At 39.2% G+C, this 21,679-nt stretch overlaps 7 protein-coding genes across 7 annotated transcripts in view; 5 read left to right on the top strand and 2 right to left on the bottom strand.

Moving 5' to 3' along the window:
- Nucleotides 1–980: 980 nt before the first annotated feature.
- Nucleotides 981–4,446, top strand: CBG00720 (the record flags this gene model as incomplete). The annotated part of the gene is made up of 7 exons (XM_002630241.1): nt 981–1,085; nt 1,770–1,898; nt 3,011–3,127; nt 3,227–3,343; nt 3,705–4,010; nt 4,056–4,175; nt 4,225–4,446. The coding sequence occupies 7 exons, from the start codon at nt 981–983 to the stop codon at nt 4,444–4,446; spliced, it is 1,116 nt and encodes a 371-aa protein (XP_002630287.1).
- A 280-nt stretch (nt 4,447–4,726) lies between these two features.
- Cbr-cct-1 lies at nt 4,727–6,562 on the bottom strand (the record flags this gene model as incomplete). Its single annotated transcript, XM_002630242.1, has 5 exons — nt 4,727–4,916; nt 4,962–5,618; nt 5,667–5,972; nt 6,018–6,441; nt 6,487–6,562. 5 exons carry the CDS (start codon nt 6,560–6,562, stop codon nt 4,727–4,729), a joined length of 1,653 nt encoding a protein of 550 aa, XP_002630288.1.
- A 446-nt stretch (nt 6,563–7,008) lies between these two features.
- Cbr-mig-5 lies at nt 7,009–9,204 on the top strand (the record flags this gene model as incomplete). Its single annotated transcript, XM_045241896.1, has 6 exons — nt 7,009–7,047; nt 7,074–7,243; nt 7,291–7,520; nt 7,567–8,167; nt 8,215–9,068; nt 9,125–9,204. The coding sequence occupies 6 exons, from the start codon at nt 7,009–7,011 to the stop codon at nt 9,202–9,204; spliced, it is 1,974 nt and encodes a 657-aa protein (XP_045091590.1).
- A 193-nt stretch (nt 9,205–9,397) lies between these two features.
- Cbr-dylt-3 lies at nt 9,398–9,619 on the bottom strand (the record flags this gene model as incomplete). The annotated part of the gene is made up of 1 exon (XM_002630244.2): nt 9,398–9,619. The coding sequence occupies one exon, from the start codon at nt 9,617–9,619 to the stop codon at nt 9,398–9,400; it is 222 nt and encodes a 73-aa protein (XP_002630290.2).
- A 1,969-nt stretch (nt 9,620–11,588) lies between these two features.
- CBG25495 lies at nt 11,589–14,684 on the top strand (the record flags this gene model as incomplete). Its single annotated transcript, XM_045241895.1, has 6 exons — nt 11,589–11,614; nt 11,660–11,712; nt 13,693–13,939; nt 13,986–14,134; nt 14,332–14,428; nt 14,474–14,684. 6 exons carry the CDS (start codon nt 11,589–11,591, stop codon nt 14,682–14,684), a joined length of 783 nt encoding a protein of 260 aa, XP_045097938.1.
- A 597-nt stretch (nt 14,685–15,281) lies between these two features.
- On the top strand, nt 15,282–20,423 carry CBG00724 (the record flags this gene model as incomplete). The annotated part of the gene is made up of 9 exons (XM_045241894.1): nt 15,282–15,401; nt 16,298–16,396; nt 17,165–17,329; nt 17,382–17,543; nt 17,660–17,767; nt 17,888–18,538; nt 19,021–19,281; nt 19,328–19,711; nt 20,343–20,423. 9 exons carry the CDS (start codon nt 15,282–15,284, stop codon nt 20,421–20,423), a joined length of 2,031 nt encoding a protein of 676 aa, XP_045091589.1.
- A 583-nt stretch (nt 20,424–21,006) lies between these two features.
- CBG00725 overlaps nt 21,007–21,679 on the top strand; it is a gene marked incomplete at both ends in the record, with an annotated part of 1,885 nt that continues 1,212 nt past the window's right edge. The window contains one exon of the mRNA XM_045241893.1: nt 21,007–21,153. Within this exon, the coding sequence (XP_045091588.1) occupies nt 21,007–21,153 (147 nt within the window). The remainder of the gene's footprint in view (nt 21,154–21,679) is intronic.

Raw genomic sequence — 21,679 nt, 5'->3', positions numbered from 1 at the left:
TTCAATTACCGTAAAACCTGTAATAAAAAGTCCCCACACTGTCAACTTTAAAACAATTTATCTCGATTCCTGTGAAGGATAACAAAAATGTGATAACTAATAAAATATTGGTAATATTAAGATGAACAATTTATCAGTTGTCCACTTTTTGATATCTTCCACAGGAATCGAGACATATGGGCTCAAAGTTGGAAGTTAGAGGACCCTTCTATTACAGGTTTTACGGCAACCAGTATATCGAATGCTCATCTTTTGTTCTCTGCTCAAAACCCTTGAAAAAATATTAATCAGAATTTTTATTTTTATTTTTTCATTTTTTTTCAGACTCAATTTCAGGAAATCCCTCAATTATTGAAATCCGACTCTATTACTTCTCCATTTTTTTCTAAAAATTTTTCCATTTTCATTAAAGGTGGGGGGGGACATGAAAAAATAATGTTCTCGAAACTCCGTTCATATACGCCCCCTGAGGAGTTGAACTTGTGGAGGTGAGTATTGAGGGTGCGGCGCCGTTGCCGACTGAGCCACGCGGGCAAAGGAGGAGCGCGCGCCCGAGAGTAAACATAAGGGTGAGGACGACCGCTGTACACAGAGTGAAATTAAGCGTTGTACACCGTCACGGTAGAATGCATACCCTCCAAAAAAACTCCAAAAAATCTCCTGTCCCCCCACCTTTAAAACTAGAAATTCGAAGTATCAAAATTGAGCTCCACCCTCTCCACAAGTTTCTGAAAATCCAATTAGTCACTTTTTTCTCTTTTTTTCATATCTTGTTTTCCTAACTAAATCAAGTCAAGAGAGAGAGAGAGAAAAGAGACACTCGTTTTCCGCTATTTTTCCATATCTCTTTTTTTTTCGTTTCCGTTTTTTTCCAACGTGTTTCCATGGCAACGCCTACTAACCAGTTCTGATGGCTCTGTTGTCAACTGAAAACCTTCTTTTTTAAATCTTCGTTTAAAAAAAAGAAAATTCCAGAAAAGATGGACCACAATGAGATGATCACTCGAATTGGGGAGGAGATCAAGAACGCTGGAGTCGATTTCAACTTGGACGATCCGTTTGATGACCCTTCTCTTTGTACTACGGTAGGGTACTGTAGCTAGAAAAATATGAAAACTTTTGAGAGGTACATTTGCTTGTAAGTTTCTATAATAGTCGGGTTTATGAATAATTGATAGTTCCTAAAGTTTTAGAGAACTTTAGAAGTTGTCAACGTCATTTTTCATGTCTTGTGATGGCTGAAAAAGTAAACAAATTAGGATTTTAGCTCGAAGAATGTGATTTTTTTTTCCTAAATCGAGAAAAATGAGAAATGACCATTTTGGCCGGGTTCTGTGAAAGATATGAAAAATGTGTCAACTGATAAAATGTTTGTCATAATATCAGAAATATTTTTTTAGTTGACAACTTTTTCATATATTTTACTGAAACCGAGATAATTGGGCTCAAAGTGTGGGTATACGGTGGCGCCAAAGAAACATGTGCATTCGGACTTTGAACTCAATTATCTCGGATTCTATGAGAGATATCAAAAATGTGTCAACTGATAAATTATTTATCATAATATCAAGCAACAATTTGTCGGTTGACAAATTTTTGATATCTCTCATAGGAACCGAGATAATTGAGTTCAAAGTTGGCTGTCTAGGTGGCCTTCTATTTGAATTTATGGTAATGTTTCATAGAAAGCTTTTTGTGTGAAAAATAATACAGACTACAAAATATGCTAATTTGAAGCTATTATAATGCATTTTTTTTCTAATTTCCAGGCTTTCATGGATATCCTATGGCAAGATGAGCATGGAAATTCGGCACTGATGTTAGCATCAGCTGAGAATCGTGTTCAGCAAGTCAAGGGAATTCTTATCATGGCTATCAATAGTGGAAAGTTATGGCAGGTAAGACCTTTTTAATTCTGAAACTTTTCAGAAACAATTTGATGAGTTTTTTACATCGAAAATGAGCTGAAACTTGAATGATCAGTCTGGAAATTGAAAACTAGGTTTCGTACTTTTCACACTACAGTAATCCACCAAATTTGGTTTTGGGGGTTTTACAGACATTCTTACACAATATGAACGCTGAAAATGGTCTCAAAATAGAAATTAGAATCCCAGAATCTTAGAATCTCTGAATCTTACAATCTTAGAATCTTAGAATATTAGAACTATAATTTCAGAATTTTAAATTCTCAGAATTTCAAAAATTGTTCAAACTAAAAAATAACGTCATTTGTTCTGTCATTATGTATGATCAACAACCAGAAGATCATTCAGAAAATACCTCTAATTAGAACGCTTGTTTCTTGAATTCTGAAAATTTTAGAAGTTTTGAAGCATAAGTTTTTTGATGACGATGAATGATGCATTGAAAGTTTGTTTTCAAGAAACTGAAAATGTTGATAAAGGGTAGAAAATTACATGTTAGATATCAAAAAATGGTCAACTAATAAAACATTTATCACAATATCAAAGATATTTTGTAAGTTGGCCACTTTTTGATATCTCTCACAGAAGATGAGATAATTAAGCTCAAAGAGTGTGACCGTAAACACTCTCATACAGAATGCCCCATAAAGACCGTCAACTTTGAGCCCAGATATTCCATTTCCGCTGAAAGAAATGAAAAAATATTGTCAACTGATAAAATGTTTCTCATAATATCAGTAATATTTTTTCAATATATAGTCTTTTGATATCTCTTACAGGAATTGAGATTTATAGGTTCAAAGTGGACATGTCGGCCGCGTTACTCGGTCGGCTTCTGACCTATTATTTTTGACCCAATCTATATCGGTTCCTGTGAAAGACATCAAAAAGTGGTTAACCGACAAAATTCTCATTAAATTATCAGAAACATTTTGTTAGTTGACCAATATGATATCTTTCACAGGAACCGAAATATATTGGCTCAAAGTTGAGGGACATTTTATTGGAGTCTATGAAGGGTTACGGTATCTCCAAAAACCGCATTATCAAAATTTCATCTTCTGATTCTTGCACTTTTTCAGGTAATTGACATGCGTAACAAAGAGCGCCTCAACTGTGTGGATATGGCGATTCGAGCAGGCAGCGAGACGTGTGCAATGCTAATCACCAAAGTCGCCAGGGAGTACGCGAAGCATCGAGTTGGTTATATTTTCTTCTTGTTTTCGAAAAACTAATCACCTGATATATAAAACTTCTTCTTTCAAATATATATTCGTAACAACAACAAAAAATTACAGCCCCGGTCGGAAACTGAAAAGAAGTTTGACACGATGCCCACCAACGAAGAAGACGTCACATTCACTCTGCTCTCGTCGAAGAATGCCGAGCAGTTTGATGATAATTATGTGAAAGAGGTGAGTGGAAAAATAGAGAAAAAGTTTTCAAAAATGTAAAAAGCATTAAAAATCGCGAGAGGAGTTGAACTCGGGTGGTGTGTTTTCAAAACGGGAGCTTTACCACTGAGCTATCACGCGGAACAACACATAGGAGGTAAAATGCATAGAAGTAGCCGGCGATGATGCTTCTTCGAAAACAATATTTTAATTTCCTGTTTTTGTAACATGACGTCGTTCTCTGAAGAGGCAAATTGTTTTGTATTCAGAATCCCATGTGATGTAGGGGTGGAGTTGAAGAGACAAAAAACATAATCAGAAGAGCTATTACTAGTTTTTTCTTTCTCTTTCGCTACTTTTTTCGATTTTTTTCTGTTTCCAGCTCGTCCGTCAATCCTCTACGGCTTCTGGTCACGCTGGCGCCAACAAGCAGAAGCTAAACCGCGAGAAACTCTCCAACAGTTTGGCGAAAAGCACCGCCGCCGCGTCAGCCGGAAGAGAATATCTCAAAATGGTCAAACGATCGTCGTCGGCTCACTCGCGGCTCATGTCCCAGAGAACGTTCTCCGTGGAGTCGGGCTCCATTGATTCTTCGGAGCCGTCGACTCCTCAAATGACATCTCCACCAGCGGATCATGGAGTGTTGTCAAGTGTCGGCGAGCGAATTCGAAATATTTTTGGAAAGAAGGTAGTTCCTTTTTCCTTAGGAAATTCAAATTTTTGATCATTTCAGCCACCACTTCACACTAAAAGTCTCTCGGTCGTTCAAACCGACCGAGTTGCTTCTCCATCAGTTCGCTCTTCATCGGTTTCCAGCAAGCCACTCAATTATCAGCCGTCATCGAATACGGAGGTAACCACCCATCTTAAAATTTAAATATTGCACCTACATAACTTTTTAGGAAGACAACATTCGCCTTCCACAACACTCGAGCTCCAACGACTCTCCGACGACTTCTGAGGGGCCCTCAGGAATGTTCCGTTGGGGATCCAAGGCTCAACCATTGAGCAGTGCCACACCGACAACGGTCAATGGAATCCGCTTGCCACCGTTGAACCTTCGTCGACGTGGAAGCGATCAGAAGAATCGCGACTTCCACTCGCTGGGAGGGGACGACGAGTGAGAAGAGGTGGCAAAGCTTCTTCATGAGGGATAATCAAAGAAAAAAAAAGAATCAATACAAACAATTTTGAAATCGAAAACATTAAAACTTACAACATTTCGTTCAATAAAGTATTGTCAAATAATGGGGCTGAATATGGGGATGGGCGCAAAGGGGAAGAACATAGAAAACAAACAAAAGCTGAAAAATGAGAATTTCTGGAAAACGGAAAACAGCAGATCGGTATTATGTGAGAAGCACGCGGAGAAAAAGTATATTTGGGTGTGAAAACAGAAACAAATTAGGCGTGGCAATCATCATGTCCTCCGGCTGGCTCTTGCTTGTCGAGCTTGATGAGGTCGTCAATACGCAATATCGTGATGGCGGCTTCCGTAGCGAACTTCAGGGATTTGACCTTGCTGAGAGCTGGCTCGAGGATTCCGGCTTCCTTGTTATCGCGGATGTTTCCTGCCTCGAGATCCAAACCGGCCCTAGAACAGAAAGGAATTGTTATTGTCAAATTACAATTTTGTTACCATTTGAGATGTTGAAGTTGTGGAATGAGTTGAGCCTTTGAGTGATAAGCGCGAAGCTTAGTAACCAAATCAGTGGAATCTCTGGCGGCGTTGCTGGCGAGAACCTTCGGGATGACGAGAAGAGCAGAAGCGAATTCAGCGACAGCAAGTTGTTCACGAGATGACAAAGTTTGGGCGAAGGTCTCCAGGAAAAGACTGAGGGAAGTCTCAACAGCACCTCCTCCAGCGACCAGCTTCTTACTCTCCAAAACTCGACGAACAACGCAAAGAGAATCGTGAACCGATCGTTCCATCTCGTCGAGCATCACATCGTTGGCTCCACGAAGGATAATGCTGCTGGCGGTGCGAGATTTTGGTCCCTTGATGAGAATGAGCTCGTCGTCACTGATTCTCTCCTGGACGACCTCGTCGGCGTGTCCGAGGAGAGAGGCATCGAAAGCCTCGTCTCCTTCCAAGGTGGCCAATGAGACGGTCAAAGTGGCTCCGGTGGCCTTGGCGATTCTCTTCAAATCGGATTTCTTGCAACGACGAACAGCCATTGCTCCAGCTTCGACGAATTGTTTCAAGCAAAGATCGTCGATTCCTCCGGTGGTGAGAACAACGGTGGCTCCAGCCTTCAGGATCTTCTCAATACGTCTCTTCGTGATATCGAATTCCCTGGAAAATTATATTCATTTCAAAAATTCCGGTCCCACAAGATCTCACTCTCTACGAATAGCCTCAAGCTTAGCTGGGTCTTCAACAACAACTGAGATACCGAGGTGCATCTTGGCCTTTTGAAGAGAGAAATCGAGGCAAGCAATCTTGGCATTCTGAACGCGAAGCGGCATGGCTTGACTGGCAACAGTGCAGTTCAAAGCGTATCCCTTAACAAGAACAGATTCGCGAGCACTCTTTCCGTGAGCTTTGAGAACGTTAACAGCGTTGATTGGGTAGGTGACCTTTCCGTTGTTCTCAACTTTGACGGCTTCAGCAGCCTCGACGACAAGCTCTCCGAAGAAATCAGCATCTCTGCAATTTAATGGTTGTTTCAATTCCAAGAACGGAACTACTTACGGTCCAATAATCTTACTGCTCATGGAAGTCTTGGCGGCGTTGACAATAGATTGTCTTCCAATGGAGTCAGAAGTGAAGGAGATGTTCTCACTGATGTATTTGACAGCTTCCTTGCACGCCAATCGGTATCCGTTGATGATGGTTGTTGGGTGGACCTTCTGCTTAACAAGCTCATCAGCTCTTTTCAAAAGTTCGGCTGCCACAATGACAACAGAGGTGGTTCCATCTCCGACTTCTTCGTCTTGAAGTTGAGCGAGCTCGACGAGAACCTTTCCGGCTGGATGTTCAACCTCGAGTTGCTTGAGAATAGTAGCACCATCGTTAGTAACAATAACGTCTCCGACGTCATCGACAAGCATCTTGTCAAGACCGACTGGTCCGAGGGATGACTTTACGATGTTGGCGATAGCAACAGCGGCGGTAACTGTAAAATAATGCGATTTTCAACACAGGAGATTCATTCGGTTACCATTTTGAGATCTGATGCTTTGACCGGTCGTTCTCTTTCCGGTAAGAGCCAAAATTGATTCTCCAGCAGATGCCATTACCTCAAAAATCAAAATTTAGAACTTTGAAAATTGTCAGAAAACACTATTTTTGAATAAAAAAGACAGGGATTTCAAGGTTCCCAGCTAACAATATCATTTTTATGCGAAATAAGACACAAAATGTTTTACAGAAACTTTTCCAGAAACTGAAAAAGCGGTGAAATTTCAAATTGAAGTTGAAAATTAGTGTAGAAGATTCTCAACGAAAACCGTAAAAATTACATCGAAAACGGCAAATCGTGGTGAGACCGATTGAAGTCTAATGGAGCGCGTTTGCATTTCCGTCGGCGGACCTCCGATTTAATGGCCGATAAATTAAAAATTTAATGTTTTTATGTCCTTCCCGCAGATAATTGCGTTTTTCATGTGTTTACCTTGTTTGCCTTCATATATGTCGCTTTTCTAAACAAAATATCGATTTTTCCAGACCCCTACTAACCTATATGGAGCCACCATGCAGTTCGGACTCCAATCAAATAAAAGTGAGTCATTTTTGATAAGGAAAAAGAGTAAGCAAGATGGTTTTCAGGTATTTTACTATCTTGACGACGAAACAACACCGTATGTGTCCGTGATTGATGCTCGGGAAGGTGTCGCGACACTCGGAAATTTTAAAAATTCGTTCACCAAGAGAGGCTACAAGTATTATGCGAAAGAGTTAGACCCGGATATTCAACGGTAAGATTTTTCTTTAGAAAGTGAAGAAAACAAGATAATATTTTCAGAGAAGTAAAAGTTGAACTAATTTCCGATACGGATCGCCTGCGAAGGTCGCAAAATGGATTTTACGAGGTTTTCCTTGTTAGCACTCCCGGATATGGCACTTTACCAAGGAATACCGGGACGATGACAAGACCGCAAAGAGCTGCAATTGATAAGAGGCGTCGACGAAGTGCAGATTTCGATGCTACACCCTATTCTGATGCCAGTCTAGCACCAAGTACCATTGTTAGCAGTAAGTAACCTCTTTTAAGTTACTAGAAAAATCAATGTTTTTAAAGGGAGAGCCGGAGAACACCTCGCTGAAATGTACACTTCTAATTCTGAAGATCCCTACCAATACGACGAATCCACTCGCCGGACCACCGACGACTCATCGATGTATGAGCCATTGACAGCGAGAGATATGAATAGATATCATGATGACGATCGGAGGAAGAAGAAACAGAAGAAAGATAGATTCAGAAGGCCCTATGTACCAAGCACAATCAGTTCTGCCACCGAATCAAGTGTAAACAGTGGGCTTCCGAGGATTCTGGAGATTTATTTATCGATGAAAAATGTTCCATACCTTGGCTTAAGTGTCTGCACCATGGATGGCCACATTTTTGTATCAGAAATCGCTCCAGAAGGTGCAGTTGAAAAGGACGGACGAGTGAACGTAGGAGACCAGATTCTACAAGTAAATCGAGTGTCCTTCGAAGATCTAACCGGTCCACAAGCTGTAAGGGCTCTTAGAGAAGCTGCTGGTTCGAAGAGGCCCATTACTCTCTACATTAGCAAGTACCGAAGGGCGGCTCCAAGTGAATACGACGACCCGTTAGCTTCGATGGCTTCGGAGACGATGCCCCTGGATGTTGGAGTTTGGGTGGAGACTGCTGTGTGAGTTCGAAGGGTTTTTAATTTCAAAAACGGTTTGGAATTTTTAGGCAAGCAACAGAGAAAATGAAGGCGCTTGGAATAGATCCACAGGAGCAAACTATGACATCTGTGGACGACGGCACGATGCCTTTTACTTCAACAGCTTCTGATGATGAAGAACGAATTCTTTACGATCAACGAAGGAATGGAATACCTAGGGCGTTATTGGAAGAGGCGGAAAGGAAAAAGGAGAATGAGAGGAATGAAAAGGCGGAGCAGCTAACGGAATTGATAGATCCCATAATTGTAGTTCGTGCCATGGCTCGCCCGGACTCAGGCCTAGTTATCAAAAATCGAAAATGGCTGAAAATTTCAGTACCAATGTCCTTCATAGGTCAGGACCTGATTGATTGGCTAGTGGACCACATGACAGATATCCATAACAGAAAACGAGCGAAACTGTATGCCGCACGTCTTCTAGCTGCTGGTCTTATTCGACATGTCGTCAGTAAACTAACATTCACGGAGAAGTGCTATTATGTCTTTGGAGATGGGATTCTACCAACAGATCGAACCTCGGCTGACAATTCTGGAACCAGTGGAACCACGACGACGAGAGTAGAAGCTACCACAGAAGTAACATATGTTGGATCTCCGGCGCCGCATGCTCTTGCGAATCGAATGGGAAGAACCATTCCTCCTCATCGCCTGGAAACGACTACACTAAGTCCTGTGGCACACGATCAAACTTGGCTGAGAAGAAGAAGAGACTGCGAGAGTCCAATGACTAACGACTATGCGTCAATGGTTGGAGAGAGTCAGATCGGTATGAATCCCGCTGGAAATTACTATGGAGCGAAGAACTCCCGACAGATGATGGTGCCAGCGTCATCGCAAGTGACGTCTTCTAGTTTGACGAACGGTAAGAAATTAAAAAATCAGAAAGTCCGCTCCAATTGACCCAGTTCAACATTCCAGGCAGCGGTGGAATTGGAGGCCCACCCCCGACTCCTCTGTCCAGTACTATGGTTCTAGCAGCATCTCCGATCCAATCGTAGACCATCGACGATATCGTCAGTAGTAGCAAATTTACGGACATGACACACTTTGCCTTTGATTCTCTTATGTGCTTTATATAATATTCAGATTGCCTTATTACCGCCCAACTTTCGTGTATTTATTATATATTCTACCTATACTGTATCTTTTGTAAAATTGTGATTTTTTTGCTTTATTTGAAGATAGTCAAGTTCACTTTGAGTAGCGATGAGTGATGAAGAAGACCTGAACGGCGCCGAAGACTGTCTTTGAAGTCCACTCGGAGTACACTGCCACGTCCTTTGATGTATCCCAGGAGCACATATTCGCGGAGCAAATGGAGAGCTCATCAGTTCTAGAGCAAATCGTACAATGGATGAGCAACTTTCGAGTCTCATCTCCTTTCGTCAACGCTTTGGAGATTTTTTGAATCATTTTGCTCATCCAGTCTGACGTCTTCAATGGAGAATATTGAGTAGTTCCAATCACCGATTCGAACGTCTTCTGAACAATGGAGTCGACAGCTTTCTCGTCGGCATTTTGGAATAATGTCTTCTTCTTTAGCTTTTCCTTCTTTTTCTCGATCAACGCCTTCAAAAGTTTCTCGTTTTTCGAAGTAAATTCAGATTCTGCGGCGGTGGAATTTTCAGTAATTGAAGCCGTCTCTAAAGTAAAAGTCAAAGAAAATTATTTTAGGTTATATTTACCACTCATAATAGCAAATTCCAAATTGTTGGCTTAAAAATAAGTGAAAAAACGCCACGAAATTGTGTAATTGACGGGTTTTTTCGTTGAAGCTGGCACCTAGAAGCTCCGCCCACAAATCGGTTTTCTTCGAAATAGTGAGATTCCCTGAAGAAAATTCAGAGTTTTTGGTAAAACCGAGATCGCTTTCTAGAATCTGTTTTTCATAAAAATTTTGAATTTTTGTTCTCTTTTTAAGCCCAATTTGCTATTTTTAAGTTTTTGCCTTGTCGCCTCCTAAATGGACACGAACGGCTGCTCCGAGTTAACTCGAGTTTTTCATACGACAATTTTAATTTTATATCAAATTTGAAGCTAAAATCAGGTGAAAATTTGAGAAAAACTGATGAAAAATTGGTAAAAAATATGGGAAAAACGAGAGAAAATGTTAATACATGACTTTATTTAAAACAATTTTTGCACAATAAAACAATTTTTTAAAGAAAAAATGTTTTTGGGTTTCCAATAGTTCAAAGCTTTCCGATGGCCCATTTGCTTTTGTTTCTTTTTTCAGCATATCTCAATCCTGGAAATCGGTTCTTCAATTGCCGAATTTTCTCTTTACATTCTTTTTTCTATTATCGTTATATTCGTACAAACAATCTTCTTTGAATGATTGTAAAAGTTGTAAAAGTTGTTAAAATTTTTTACTGATAACTGAATTTTTTATCGGAATTTCAAGGATTTTGTTTTTTTTCAGATCCTAACAGCGGTCTGTTATTTTCCCAGGAGCACACGAAAGGGATTCTAACTCGGTTGTGGCCTGCAACTTTAGGGCGAAAAGAAGGGTGGCGGCGGCTTTAGAGCGTTATTTGGGCGGCTTTTAACCGGAAGCTCCTAGACCTGTGGCAACTGCGCCGACCACCACCACCTTGGCGAATCTTGGGCGATGTTTGGGCGAATTTTAAAGGCGACGCATGCCTCGCGTTGCGTGCATCAGAATTTCTTTTCGAAATAAAATATTTTATCCGTTTTTTCCTATTTCACTGTAATTTATCTCATTTTCTTTGTCTTTTCTGTTCTAAAAATAAAAAAGTTTTTAGGTAATAGTATCAAAAACTCGATTGCGAATATAGAATGTTTAGAAATTGGTTTTGAAGGCAGGATTTGGAAATTAAAGTCAGGACATCTGAAAAAAGATGAATGGATTTGTCAGAGTGGCGAATTCCAGGTCGAGGAGGCAACTTCGTAAGATAAAGATTTTTGTAAACGTATTTAGGATGATTTCTAGAAGGAAGTTGGCAACACGCATTCGGACAGCAAAAAATTGATCCTGGAATCCAAAGTACACAAAAAGGTAAAAACATAGTAATGTAATTCAAAAAATGTGAAACTTGCAGATTGTAATTCATCTGAACATCATCAGAACTACGCTCAAAAAGATTTCGAACAAGAAAATAATGCAAGTGACAATTGGGCATTATGGAGTGATGAATCGGAAGACGAGAATGACAGAGGTTTTGAAAAAATTAAAAAAATGTAATCGTCTATATTTTCTAGGAAGCCAAAAAACAACTAAATCAGATGGAAATTCTTCGAAAGCGAAGAAAATTTCAGGTGACTTCCTGTTTTCCTAAACAATTTGACAGAACTAATTTCAGGTTTATCAGATACTGTATGTTTCATCGCGTCAATCCGAGCGTGAATTGTCTCACAGACTATGCAATCAGCGATTGGTCACATACTGTCAGTTTAATATATTAACCAAATCCATACGAACTTTGTTTTTAGGAACTACATTCGAGATTATCATCTTGATATTCGTACCGGTTCACTGGAGAGTTGTAAGGTTTGTTTTGACTGCTGCTTTGCTTATAAAATGACTTCAACTTCAGAACCGAAAAACCTGTGAAAACCATCTATCATGGAAAGACGTCAAAATATTCAGAGAAAAGTGTCGTGCTGAAAACAAAAATCCAGACGACTTTGAGCCGGCAGTTCTCATTGGATTGTAAGCAACAATATAATCAATACAATTACTTTTAAATTTTTTTCAGAGCACCAAAGTGACTACTACTGCCTAGTGAAGACTACAAGTGACGACTTCACATCATGATTCAACTTTCATCTAACACACAATCATTGTTTTTTCTTTTTTGTTGTTCGCTTCATTATTTTTTTTCTTCTGTCCGCTATTGGGTTTTTTAAAAATAAATCCTATTTACCAAATTGATTTGGACAGAATTTTCAGATTTTTTTAGAGCCTACGGTCCGATTTCGTGTGAGCGACGCGTAACTTGCGCGTAGGTTTGGCGTCTTTTGGGCGGTCGCTGGGCGGCTTCTACAGAAAACTAAAGCGACATCCGCCATGACGCAGCTTAGAAGCCGCTTTAATCCAGCCCAAAAGTTGTGGGCAACAGCCGAGAAACGACACTCCGTATGACGGTCCGGTGGATACGGTACGCGCGCAATTTGAATAGGAAGGGTCCACCGGTCGATGTTGAGTAGGAAATCAACAAGAATTTCGTATTTTTAAAGTCTTTCTTTAAGACCCATTTTTCAGAAAAATGAAAAAATTTCCAATACGGAAAGTGCCGCATGTCGTGCTTCGAGAAGTTAGCAGCATGATGACACCCATTGAAATGTTAGTTTTTGTTTTTTTTTTTGTACTTGGACCATTGGTTTGAAGTAATAATGGTCAAAATCTTTTTTTTTTTTTAATATGGAAAGCATTCTTAAATTCAGATACAAACTTTCAATAAGCAATTTGAAAATGGAATTTTGGTTTCGACAACTAAAATACAAAGTTCGTGGAGTGAGTTTTCGACTAGGAAATGTCCAACCACAAATCTGTTTTTCAACTTCAAGTGGTTCTTCTTTCGTTAATTTTGAAAAAAATTGAAAAAACAAACAAAAATATTGAAGGAAAACGAGTAGCTCAGATGGTTCAATTATACGAGAGACCTCTCGACAGGTGAGTCTTTTTTTACAGAAATTGAGACCTCAAGCCAGCCTAGTCCACCACTATCTGGAACAAGATTTACAATTAGAACTTGAGAAAGTTAATTGTGAAGCGAGTTACGCTGGTTTTAAAGCCATGACTTAGAAAAATGATATTTGGGTTTCTAGGCAACCATTTTTTTTCAAAGAATTCAGCATATTTATTTCAGACCCCAAAAAGAAAAACCAAAAGATGATGATATTACGTATCATGACACTTATTTCTCTCTCGAAGAATTTTTTTAGCATCTATAGTAGTCTTTCTCGAATGTTTTTGTGTGAACGTCAATGTTGGGTTCTCATGATCGACGAATTGAAACTTGAAGAGTTTTGGGATTACACCGAGAGAATATTACCCCATTTTCGGCATTTTCAATTTTGGGCTGTCGGCCCGAAAATTCACCCAAAATCCAGTTTTCCCGTCGTTGAAAATATTCAAGCTTACTATTAGAAAAGTTGTCGATTTTTTCCGAATTTTATGAATTTTCAGATTTTTTGGAATTTAGTAAACGACACTTTATTTGCAGAAAAAAAATGACAAAATCAGAAATCAGAATAGAGAAAAATACAAAGAACATTTCAAAACTGAAACTCTTTGAACCTTGCCGCATTTCATGTTTACTTTCTCTTTCTCCAGCCTTCACTCTCTGTAAATGTACCGGTCCGGAAATCATGATATCACACAAATTCAAAACTTTAAGAACATTAAACTTTCTGAAGACCGGTGACGGAGTTTCTATTTTTTGACACAGTTTTCTTGGAGCTTATAAGTTCGAAAAACTCCAGCAAATTATGCGAAAAGTGAATGCATTACTTGCTTTTAGTATTCATTTGTGCTGTCATCCTAATCGATTCATCTGAATCCTACGACGCTGATCTAGAAGGTCTTGTCAAGAAAACTCCTCCTGGAAATTCTGGAGTTCTTCGGAATTGTAGCAGTGATCAAGTGAAGTCTATAGATAAGTGTTATTTAGAAATGTTCAATCACAATTTGTTGAATGTAACGAGTCTGCCAAAAGCAAACGAAGATCCATTCCGGATGTTTCGATTAGATGCTACTGGGATGTGCAGGTACCTAAATCCTCAAAACTTAAGTGTGCCCATATCGTATTTCCAGATACTATAGCACATTCAGCCGCTGTGTTAGGGACATGGATTGTTTGAATTATAACACTGTTGAAGCTATTTTTCACAATGAACTTGACTCTAGCTATTATTTATCACAGACTGCGTTTCTTCAATTTTACTGTGAGCACGGATCCGATTGTAAGTCGAATCATCAAATTTGCTCTCTATTATCTCAGTTCCTTCGAAAGATATCAGCAATTTGTTAACAGATAAACTGTTTATCACAATATCACCAATGTTTTATCAGTTGGCAAACATTTGATATCTTTTACAGAAACCGAGATAATTGAGCCTAAAGCTGATGTTGGAGAAAAAAAGATTGTTTTTCCTTCCAGTTGTCTTCTACTACGATTGTCTAGAAATCATCGACCTAGACGAGCTCTCGGATACGGTATTCAATGAGTGCTCAGTTCTAGAAGTCGGAACTTGCAAGTGAGTCCACATATTTTTCAAAAAGTCCAACCAAAGAACTTTTAGCTCTGTCAAAATTACTACCCAGTGCGAACGATCAGTTTTCCTCAACTACTGTGGTCATACGTCGGCAATGTCGTATTGTCAATATATCAAAGTTATGGAGCGAATGACTGGATGGGGACATTGCGAATATATGCCGTGTATTAATTCAGGATATTCTAGAAAGCTGTTCTTTTTGTTAATTTATTTTGCTTTGGAGCTATTGCTGTTGTGACTATTAGTTTTATGGTGGAATGAAGGTTTTGTTAGGATAGTTTGGTTTTATGAAATGCTGATTTTGAAAAAATTGCTTGATTGTGGAAAAAAAAAACTTTGAGCCTTATTATCTCAGTTCTTGTGAATGTTATAAAAATTTGTCAACTGATAAAATGTTTATCATAATATCAGCAACATTTTTTTAGTTGATCACTTTTTAATACCTTTCACAGAAAGCGAGATAATTGAGCTCAAAATTGACGGTTTGGAATAACGTCAGGACTGTAATAATCAAACTTGCAAGTAGCCCGAAAACGGGGTCAACTTTGAGCTTGCATACCTCATTTTCTGTAAAATATACCATAAAGTTGTCAACTGACTAAATTTTTATCATATTATCAGCAACATTTTGTCAGTTGACCATTTTTTGATATCTCCCCCAGCAACCGAGATAAATTGGCTCAAAGTTGGTGGTTTTCTATTAGAGTGTTCAGGGTAACTGAAACTTCTCTACAGGTACTATACGTACCCAATCACATCCCCCAAGTCCTACAGACATAACAACACAAACATATAAGGGACCGCCCGTTCCGTATTCTCTTCCCCCCAATTTGACATGTTTGTCTCGGGGGTAGGGTGTGAGCCAACAAATCTTTTGGCTTTCCGAGGAAACAAGAAGACGGAAATCGCCTCCTGGAGGTGGCGAAAAATGGAGTCTGCCATCGAGACCGATTCGGTGAGATTTCCAAAGTTTTTTGGCTTCCTTTTTCCGCATTTTCTATTTTTATTTTTTTCTCTGGCACCTCGTCTTTTGAATGAATGTAGTCGTTCAAGTTGTCCACTGCCTTGAAGTGACATTACCGTAAACACTCTAATAAAAGGTCACCCTATATTTGCACTTTGAACTCAATTATCTCTATTTCTATAAGAGATATCAAACAATTTTCAACTATTAAAGTATTTGTGATTAAATGATAACCATTTTATCAGTTGACAGATTTTTAATATATTTCATGGTAACCTAGTTAACTGAGCTCAAAGTTTTCAGTATTGGGTTGGGGCTTTTCTATTACAGGTTTTACGTCACCAAACCAAACCAAAACCTAAAAGTGTTTCCGGTTGATCTCATTTTCCTCCCTCACTCTCCTGCCTCCTATTCATCCTAATTGTTTGTTGAATGAGCCGGTCATTAACACTTATCCCACACTTTTGATAGTCTCCCTCTTTATCAATAAATCTTGGTTGTAATGTGTACGGACGGAAAAATGATGATTGGCAGAAATGATTTTGGCAGAACTTTTCAATGTTCTTCTTATCAAATTTTCGAATTGAAGTTGTTACCGTACTCTCTCTAATAGAACCTAACCCAAACCGCCAGCTTTGAGCTTACTTATCTCAATTCCTGTAAAAGATATTAAAAATTTGTCAATTGATAAAATATTGCTGATATCATGATAAACAATTTATCAGTTGACACATTCTTGATATGTTTCACAAGAATTGAGATAAATTGGCTCAAAGTTGTCAGTTTAAGTGGGCTTCTTATCAAGACATTTTTTAAGTTTTCAAGAATTTCTCAAACTCAACATTTTCAAATTTTCACTTTGGTAATACAAAAATACTATATTCCAGACTTACTATGTCCTAATGGCCTCCTATATTTTAAACGCACTTACATTGCGTCACGATCATGATGCGGCGGAGAGAACCTTACATCATTTTTGGGATACGGTATGTTTTAAGTGCGCTCTATTGGCAAAAAACTAGTCGTATCCGTTAACTTTGAAATAGTATATGTCAGTTCCTGTGAGAGATATCAAAAAGGTATCAACTAATAAAATGTTAATGATATTATGATAAACAATTTATCTGTTGACAACTTTTTGATATCTTTGACAGGAAATGAGATATGTGAGCTAAAAGTTGATAGGTCATCAACAAACAATAGTTCTCCATAGAGCGAACTTTCTTATATGGATTACTAAAATGCCCTTTTCAAAACCATTCCCCTATCTCGATTATTTCCGGATGATTAGGTTGCGATGTTCCCGTTACAATTCGATTCGATTTTCGTTTTTTTGAGTGACGAAAGGGAAATTATGGGGTGAAAAAGTGACCTAGTCTCGGTGGAAGATTTGCACTACTGTAGATAGAAATCTGAAGAAACCGGGCTTTTTTTGTGTTATTATTTCACTTTCTCATTTGAATTAGTATTTCGTATAATTAAGAATGCTTGATGATTGGATAATTGACACTGACAATGTGAGTTTTAAGATTTTTTTTTGGATTTTGAGATTCTAAAATTCTAAGGTGAACTTAGACCAAAATATAGAAGCCCACCTTGAGTTCAATTATCTCCCTAAGAAGAGATATCAAAATTTTGTCAACTGTTAAAATCTTTATCAGAAATTCACCAAGATTTTAGCAGTTGACCGATTTTTAGTATCTCTCACAGGAATCGAGAAAAATGAGTTCAAATTTTCAATGTTTGTTTTCCAGAAAGACCTCCTGGACACTGGATTATTCGAAGAGCATATAACCAGTCAACCTCTGCTAGCTGCCAGTTTATTTTCTCTGATTGCCTGTTCTATTGGACTGATCGTATTTGCCATTATATTTCTCATTTGCCGGTTTCGGGGTCAATGTGGATCGCAAAAGTATCAGGTATGTTTGAAAATCTAAAATGTTCTGAATTTTCAAAAATCATAGATTTCAGGAATATCCATCGAACGCAACCAACTATGCCATTTATCTGATGCTCTTCTTCATTTCCTGGCTCATCGTCACAAGCGCATCCGCTTATTTCGTTTTGGCAGGAATCGGATTCTGGAGCGAAAAGCTGGATGCTCGGAAGCCGTTCACAAATGCTTCTCTTGTGGTTTTCTTTTATTTTAATTGACAATTTTAGGATCACTGGCTTATATAATTTTTTTAAATCTTTAGTTTGAAAATCTCAGATCCAGTGAAACCCATTTTCCAAAAACAATTTTTCAGAGACTGTCTCGAAGCACAATTGGGGACTTATACGCCAGTTACGACTACCACGGAGATTTTGAAAATGTATCGGAGGCGCCGAGAAAGAGTTTGAAGCGAATTCATATTGTGAGTTGATTTTTTTGAAGGGCCTATATTTTTATCACATCAAAATGTATAGAAAAATAAGTAGATTCATATAGCAACGCAGAAAAAATTGGGGAAAAAAATACAATTTTAATCTTCCAGCACCGAAAACCTCTACTTCACACGTTCCGAAAACGGATAGAAATCCCTATTCGACCATTGGCCGAAGTGACATTCACCGGAACATCCGACAAATTTATCACCAAAAATCGGCCGATTCTGGATTTGAACTCAAATCAAAACGACGGTTCAGAAGAAGATAAAATCGATGAATTTGAAAGTTTCAAAAGACTTCAGAATCTTCCTGAACCGAGTCTACCAACTGAAGAAGAAATCAAGAACCAAGTTCAGGAGCATTCCGGCATTCCAGGCATTGCTGAGATTTTCGGAAACTCTGAAGATCCTGAAGACGTGGCGGACAATTCGGAAGAAGCGGAAACTTCTGAAAATCAGAGTCTAGTGGTGACAGGCGGGACGATGACGATAGAAGAAGAAGATTCAGAAGACGTGGAGAGTGAGGAGAGTACAACGACAACGACGACGATAACGATGACTACGACGACTACAGTTCCCATCACTACAGTACCCACAACAACCGCAAGTACTACGAAAAGCACAACTACAGTAGCCCCAACAATGGAAACTACAAAGACTACAACTACAACGACAAAAACCACAACAACTGCGAGCCCATCCACAATTTCCGCAATTTTCCCAGAAGTCACTTGGACACAAATCGAGGAGACTAACTCTGTAAGTCTCCTTTTTATCATGTAACATAGTGGCCTAACTTTTGCAAGTTGAGTTTTCTAGGCCACTATGTTAAATGGTCTGGAAATGGCATAATATCAACCTGGCGTGTTTTCTAGGTCATTTTAGCATGGTGACCTAACTCTTGCAAAAATGAGTTTTCTAGGCCACCATATATATGGCCTGATATTCACCTGGTGTGTTTTCTAGATGATTTTGACATGGTGACCTAACTTTCGCAAGTTGAGTTTTCTAGGCCATCAACTTTTATGGCCTAGAAATTTCCTGATATTCACCTGGTGGGTTTTCTGAGTCATTTACCATGGTGGCCTNNCTNGNCCNCTTNCNACTGCCTCTGCCACCCTGTTCAAATGGCCTNNNAATCCCACCTGAATATCAAGCCATTTCTAGACCATAAAAGGTGGTGGCCTAGAAAAATCCACTTAGCAAAAGTTAGGCCACCATGTCTAAATGGAGTTTTTCAGGACGACGTTCTCGACCAACTTCTCACACATGCTGAAACACATCCAGACGTTCCAGCTGACAATAGTCTCTCCTATAATCCAAACTTGACCTACTTCAGTCTCCATTCCCGATTCCTGGTCTTCGTCTGCCGATTGACATTCTGTTTTGTTGCTTTGGCCCTTCTTTTTGTGATTCTTCCCACATTTTTCTTGGTTGTCGCGGGAACTGGATGCTATATTTATAGTGATCATCCGATGAACAGAAGTAGTGTTTCGAATAAGGTGAGCAAAGAAAAATGTGGAGAGAAAGGATTACTGTAGTTTTCAGATTGGCCAAGTGGTTTCCATCAACGCCTCAATTTTGCTATTCATGTCTCCGTGCATGCTCATTTTCTCCAGCTTCACTCTATTCTACACACACTGCCATGAACTTCTCTGTGCCACCATTCAACTTCAAAACCAACAAGCCAGAGGAATCATCGATACGAATCATCAGAGTCTGATTGAAAACTATTCAATCAATACAAATCAATGTGCCCGATCACTGGCTCCGGTCCAATCACTTTTGCTGTCATCACTGCTTTTATGTATTTCCCTGCTTCCGTGTGTCTTTGCAATGTTCAAATTGGTGAAGTACTATTTTCGAATGAGCAGCGAATTCTATTGGAACGCTGCCGATAATTTCGCTGGAAGACAGTTTTCGAAACAACAGGTGGGGATAGACAGATCTACCAGAAAAAGTTTGAGCCCATTTAACTCAGTTCCTGTAAAAGATATCAAGCGGTTGTCAACGCTTTTTGATAACTTCCATAGGAACCGAGATCAAACTACTCAAAGTTTAAAAAATCGGCCCCTGCCAGCTGAGCTACGCGGTCGGCAGCCGACTTTTTACCTTTGAGCCTAAATATCTCTGTTTCTGTAAAAGCTATCAAAAAGTTGTAAACTGACAAAATGTTTATTATAATTACATTAACATTTTGCCAGTTCACCACTTTTTGATATATTGTTCAGGAACCGAGATATATGAGCTCAAAGTTGGTGGCTTGGGTTGCCTCGGTTAGTGCGTCTCTAACCTCGCCAACTTCAAATAGCTGTTTCTCGGCTCTTTAGCTTGAAATCTGAAGTTTGAACCAAAATGTTTAAAATGTGATGAGGAACAAGTTGATAGTAAATTCAAAAGTTAGAGACGCAGTGTCTTTCGTTGTCTGCGTCTCTAGCCGCCAATACTTTAAATCGCTGTATCTCGGCTCCCAGATGAGCTAGAGAAATGATTTTTTTACAGAATTATGTAAAAATGAGCATTGAGCATATCTGTCCATTTTTATGAAAGTTTTAAATTTCAGGATTTCCCTCGATACCAAAGTACAGTAATCTACCCTGACGACGACATGACAGCCGGATATGCAGTGTATGGACAAATCTAAATTTAGACTTATCTAAAATTTGATTTTTAAAATTTTCATGCGGGTTTTCACCTATCTTGAGCTAGTTTTTTTCCATTTATTGAAACTTTTCGGTCAGATTTTAAAAGTTTACTGTAAGAATAACAAGAGAATAAGAATAAGAATAATAAAGCGAATAGATGTTGTTGATTTCGAAAACCAGAATTCAGAAAAAGGGAGAGAGAGAGAGAGAGAGAGAGAGAGAGAGAGAGAGAGAGAGACGACCTAGAGCTTCACGGTCGGTTAAAGAAAACAAAGTTCCTCAATGTGAACTTTTTATTTTTCAAAAATACGTGGGTAATCAGAAAGTTCAAAAGTACAATCCAATTTCCCAACACATGATGCTTCTGCTTTATCTTGCTATTTCGACATATCTATATTCTAGTTAGCCATCTCTTTTTTTTGTTGATTCTAAGCACCCCTAGTATTTTTTTCAGCAGTCCATTCTTCAACTTTTGATGAAAACGCCTGGCGAAAAATTCTAAAAGCTCACAACGACTTCCGATCAAAAATCTCAAAAGGAGATTTCGTTTCGAAATCGGAAAAGCTTCCGCCTGCAACGAATATGAATAGGTTGAGATGGAATTCACAGTATGGTGATGTAGCCAGCAAACGAGCTGAACGACATTCTGAAGACTGCGAGTTGGTACATCATTCGGGTCACTATACGGAGAATATTTGGCAAGGAGGTGTCACAAATCCAGCTGAAGAAGTAAGAAAGGAGGATCTGGTGACCTTAATTATCTCGGTTCTTATGAGATATATCAAAAATCTGTTAAAGGAAGCGAGACAGCAAACATTTCGGGGGACAGTTCGGGGGACGAAATTGCGCCGCGCTTATTTAGACCATCGGTCGTCAGGTGCCTTCGCGCCCCCGTAGCCCAGCCGGTAGCGTCGCTGTACCCCTGAGCTGCCTGTCATGAGTTCAACCCCTCATGGGGGTTCTCTATGCAAAAAATCGGGAAAATTTTTTTTTGGTGTCTGGCCTCCTTTAACTGATACTATTGTCGGAATAAAAAAGTGAGAGTCGGTGTTTGCGTACTTTGATTCACGCCTCCCCCCACCGACGCTCCGCCCATCGCTTTGCAAGTGCGGCGTGGTGTTTTGGCGTGACACTTGGAGATCATATTTTCTATGAAAGTCTCATTAAATCCGATGGGGGTACGACGAATTCGAACGCTTCCAAAACCGAACAGACCTAAAATCGAACATGTGTCAAAACAGAACAAGAGCACAGG

Source organism: Caenorhabditis briggsae, assembly GCF_000004555.2.
Source record: "Caenorhabditis briggsae complete genome, chrII, whole genome shotgun sequence".
Lineage (NCBI taxonomy): Eukaryota > Metazoa > Nematoda > Chromadorea > Rhabditida > Rhabditidae > Caenorhabditis > Caenorhabditis briggsae.
This window is presented reverse-complemented; position numbering and strand designations above follow the sequence as displayed.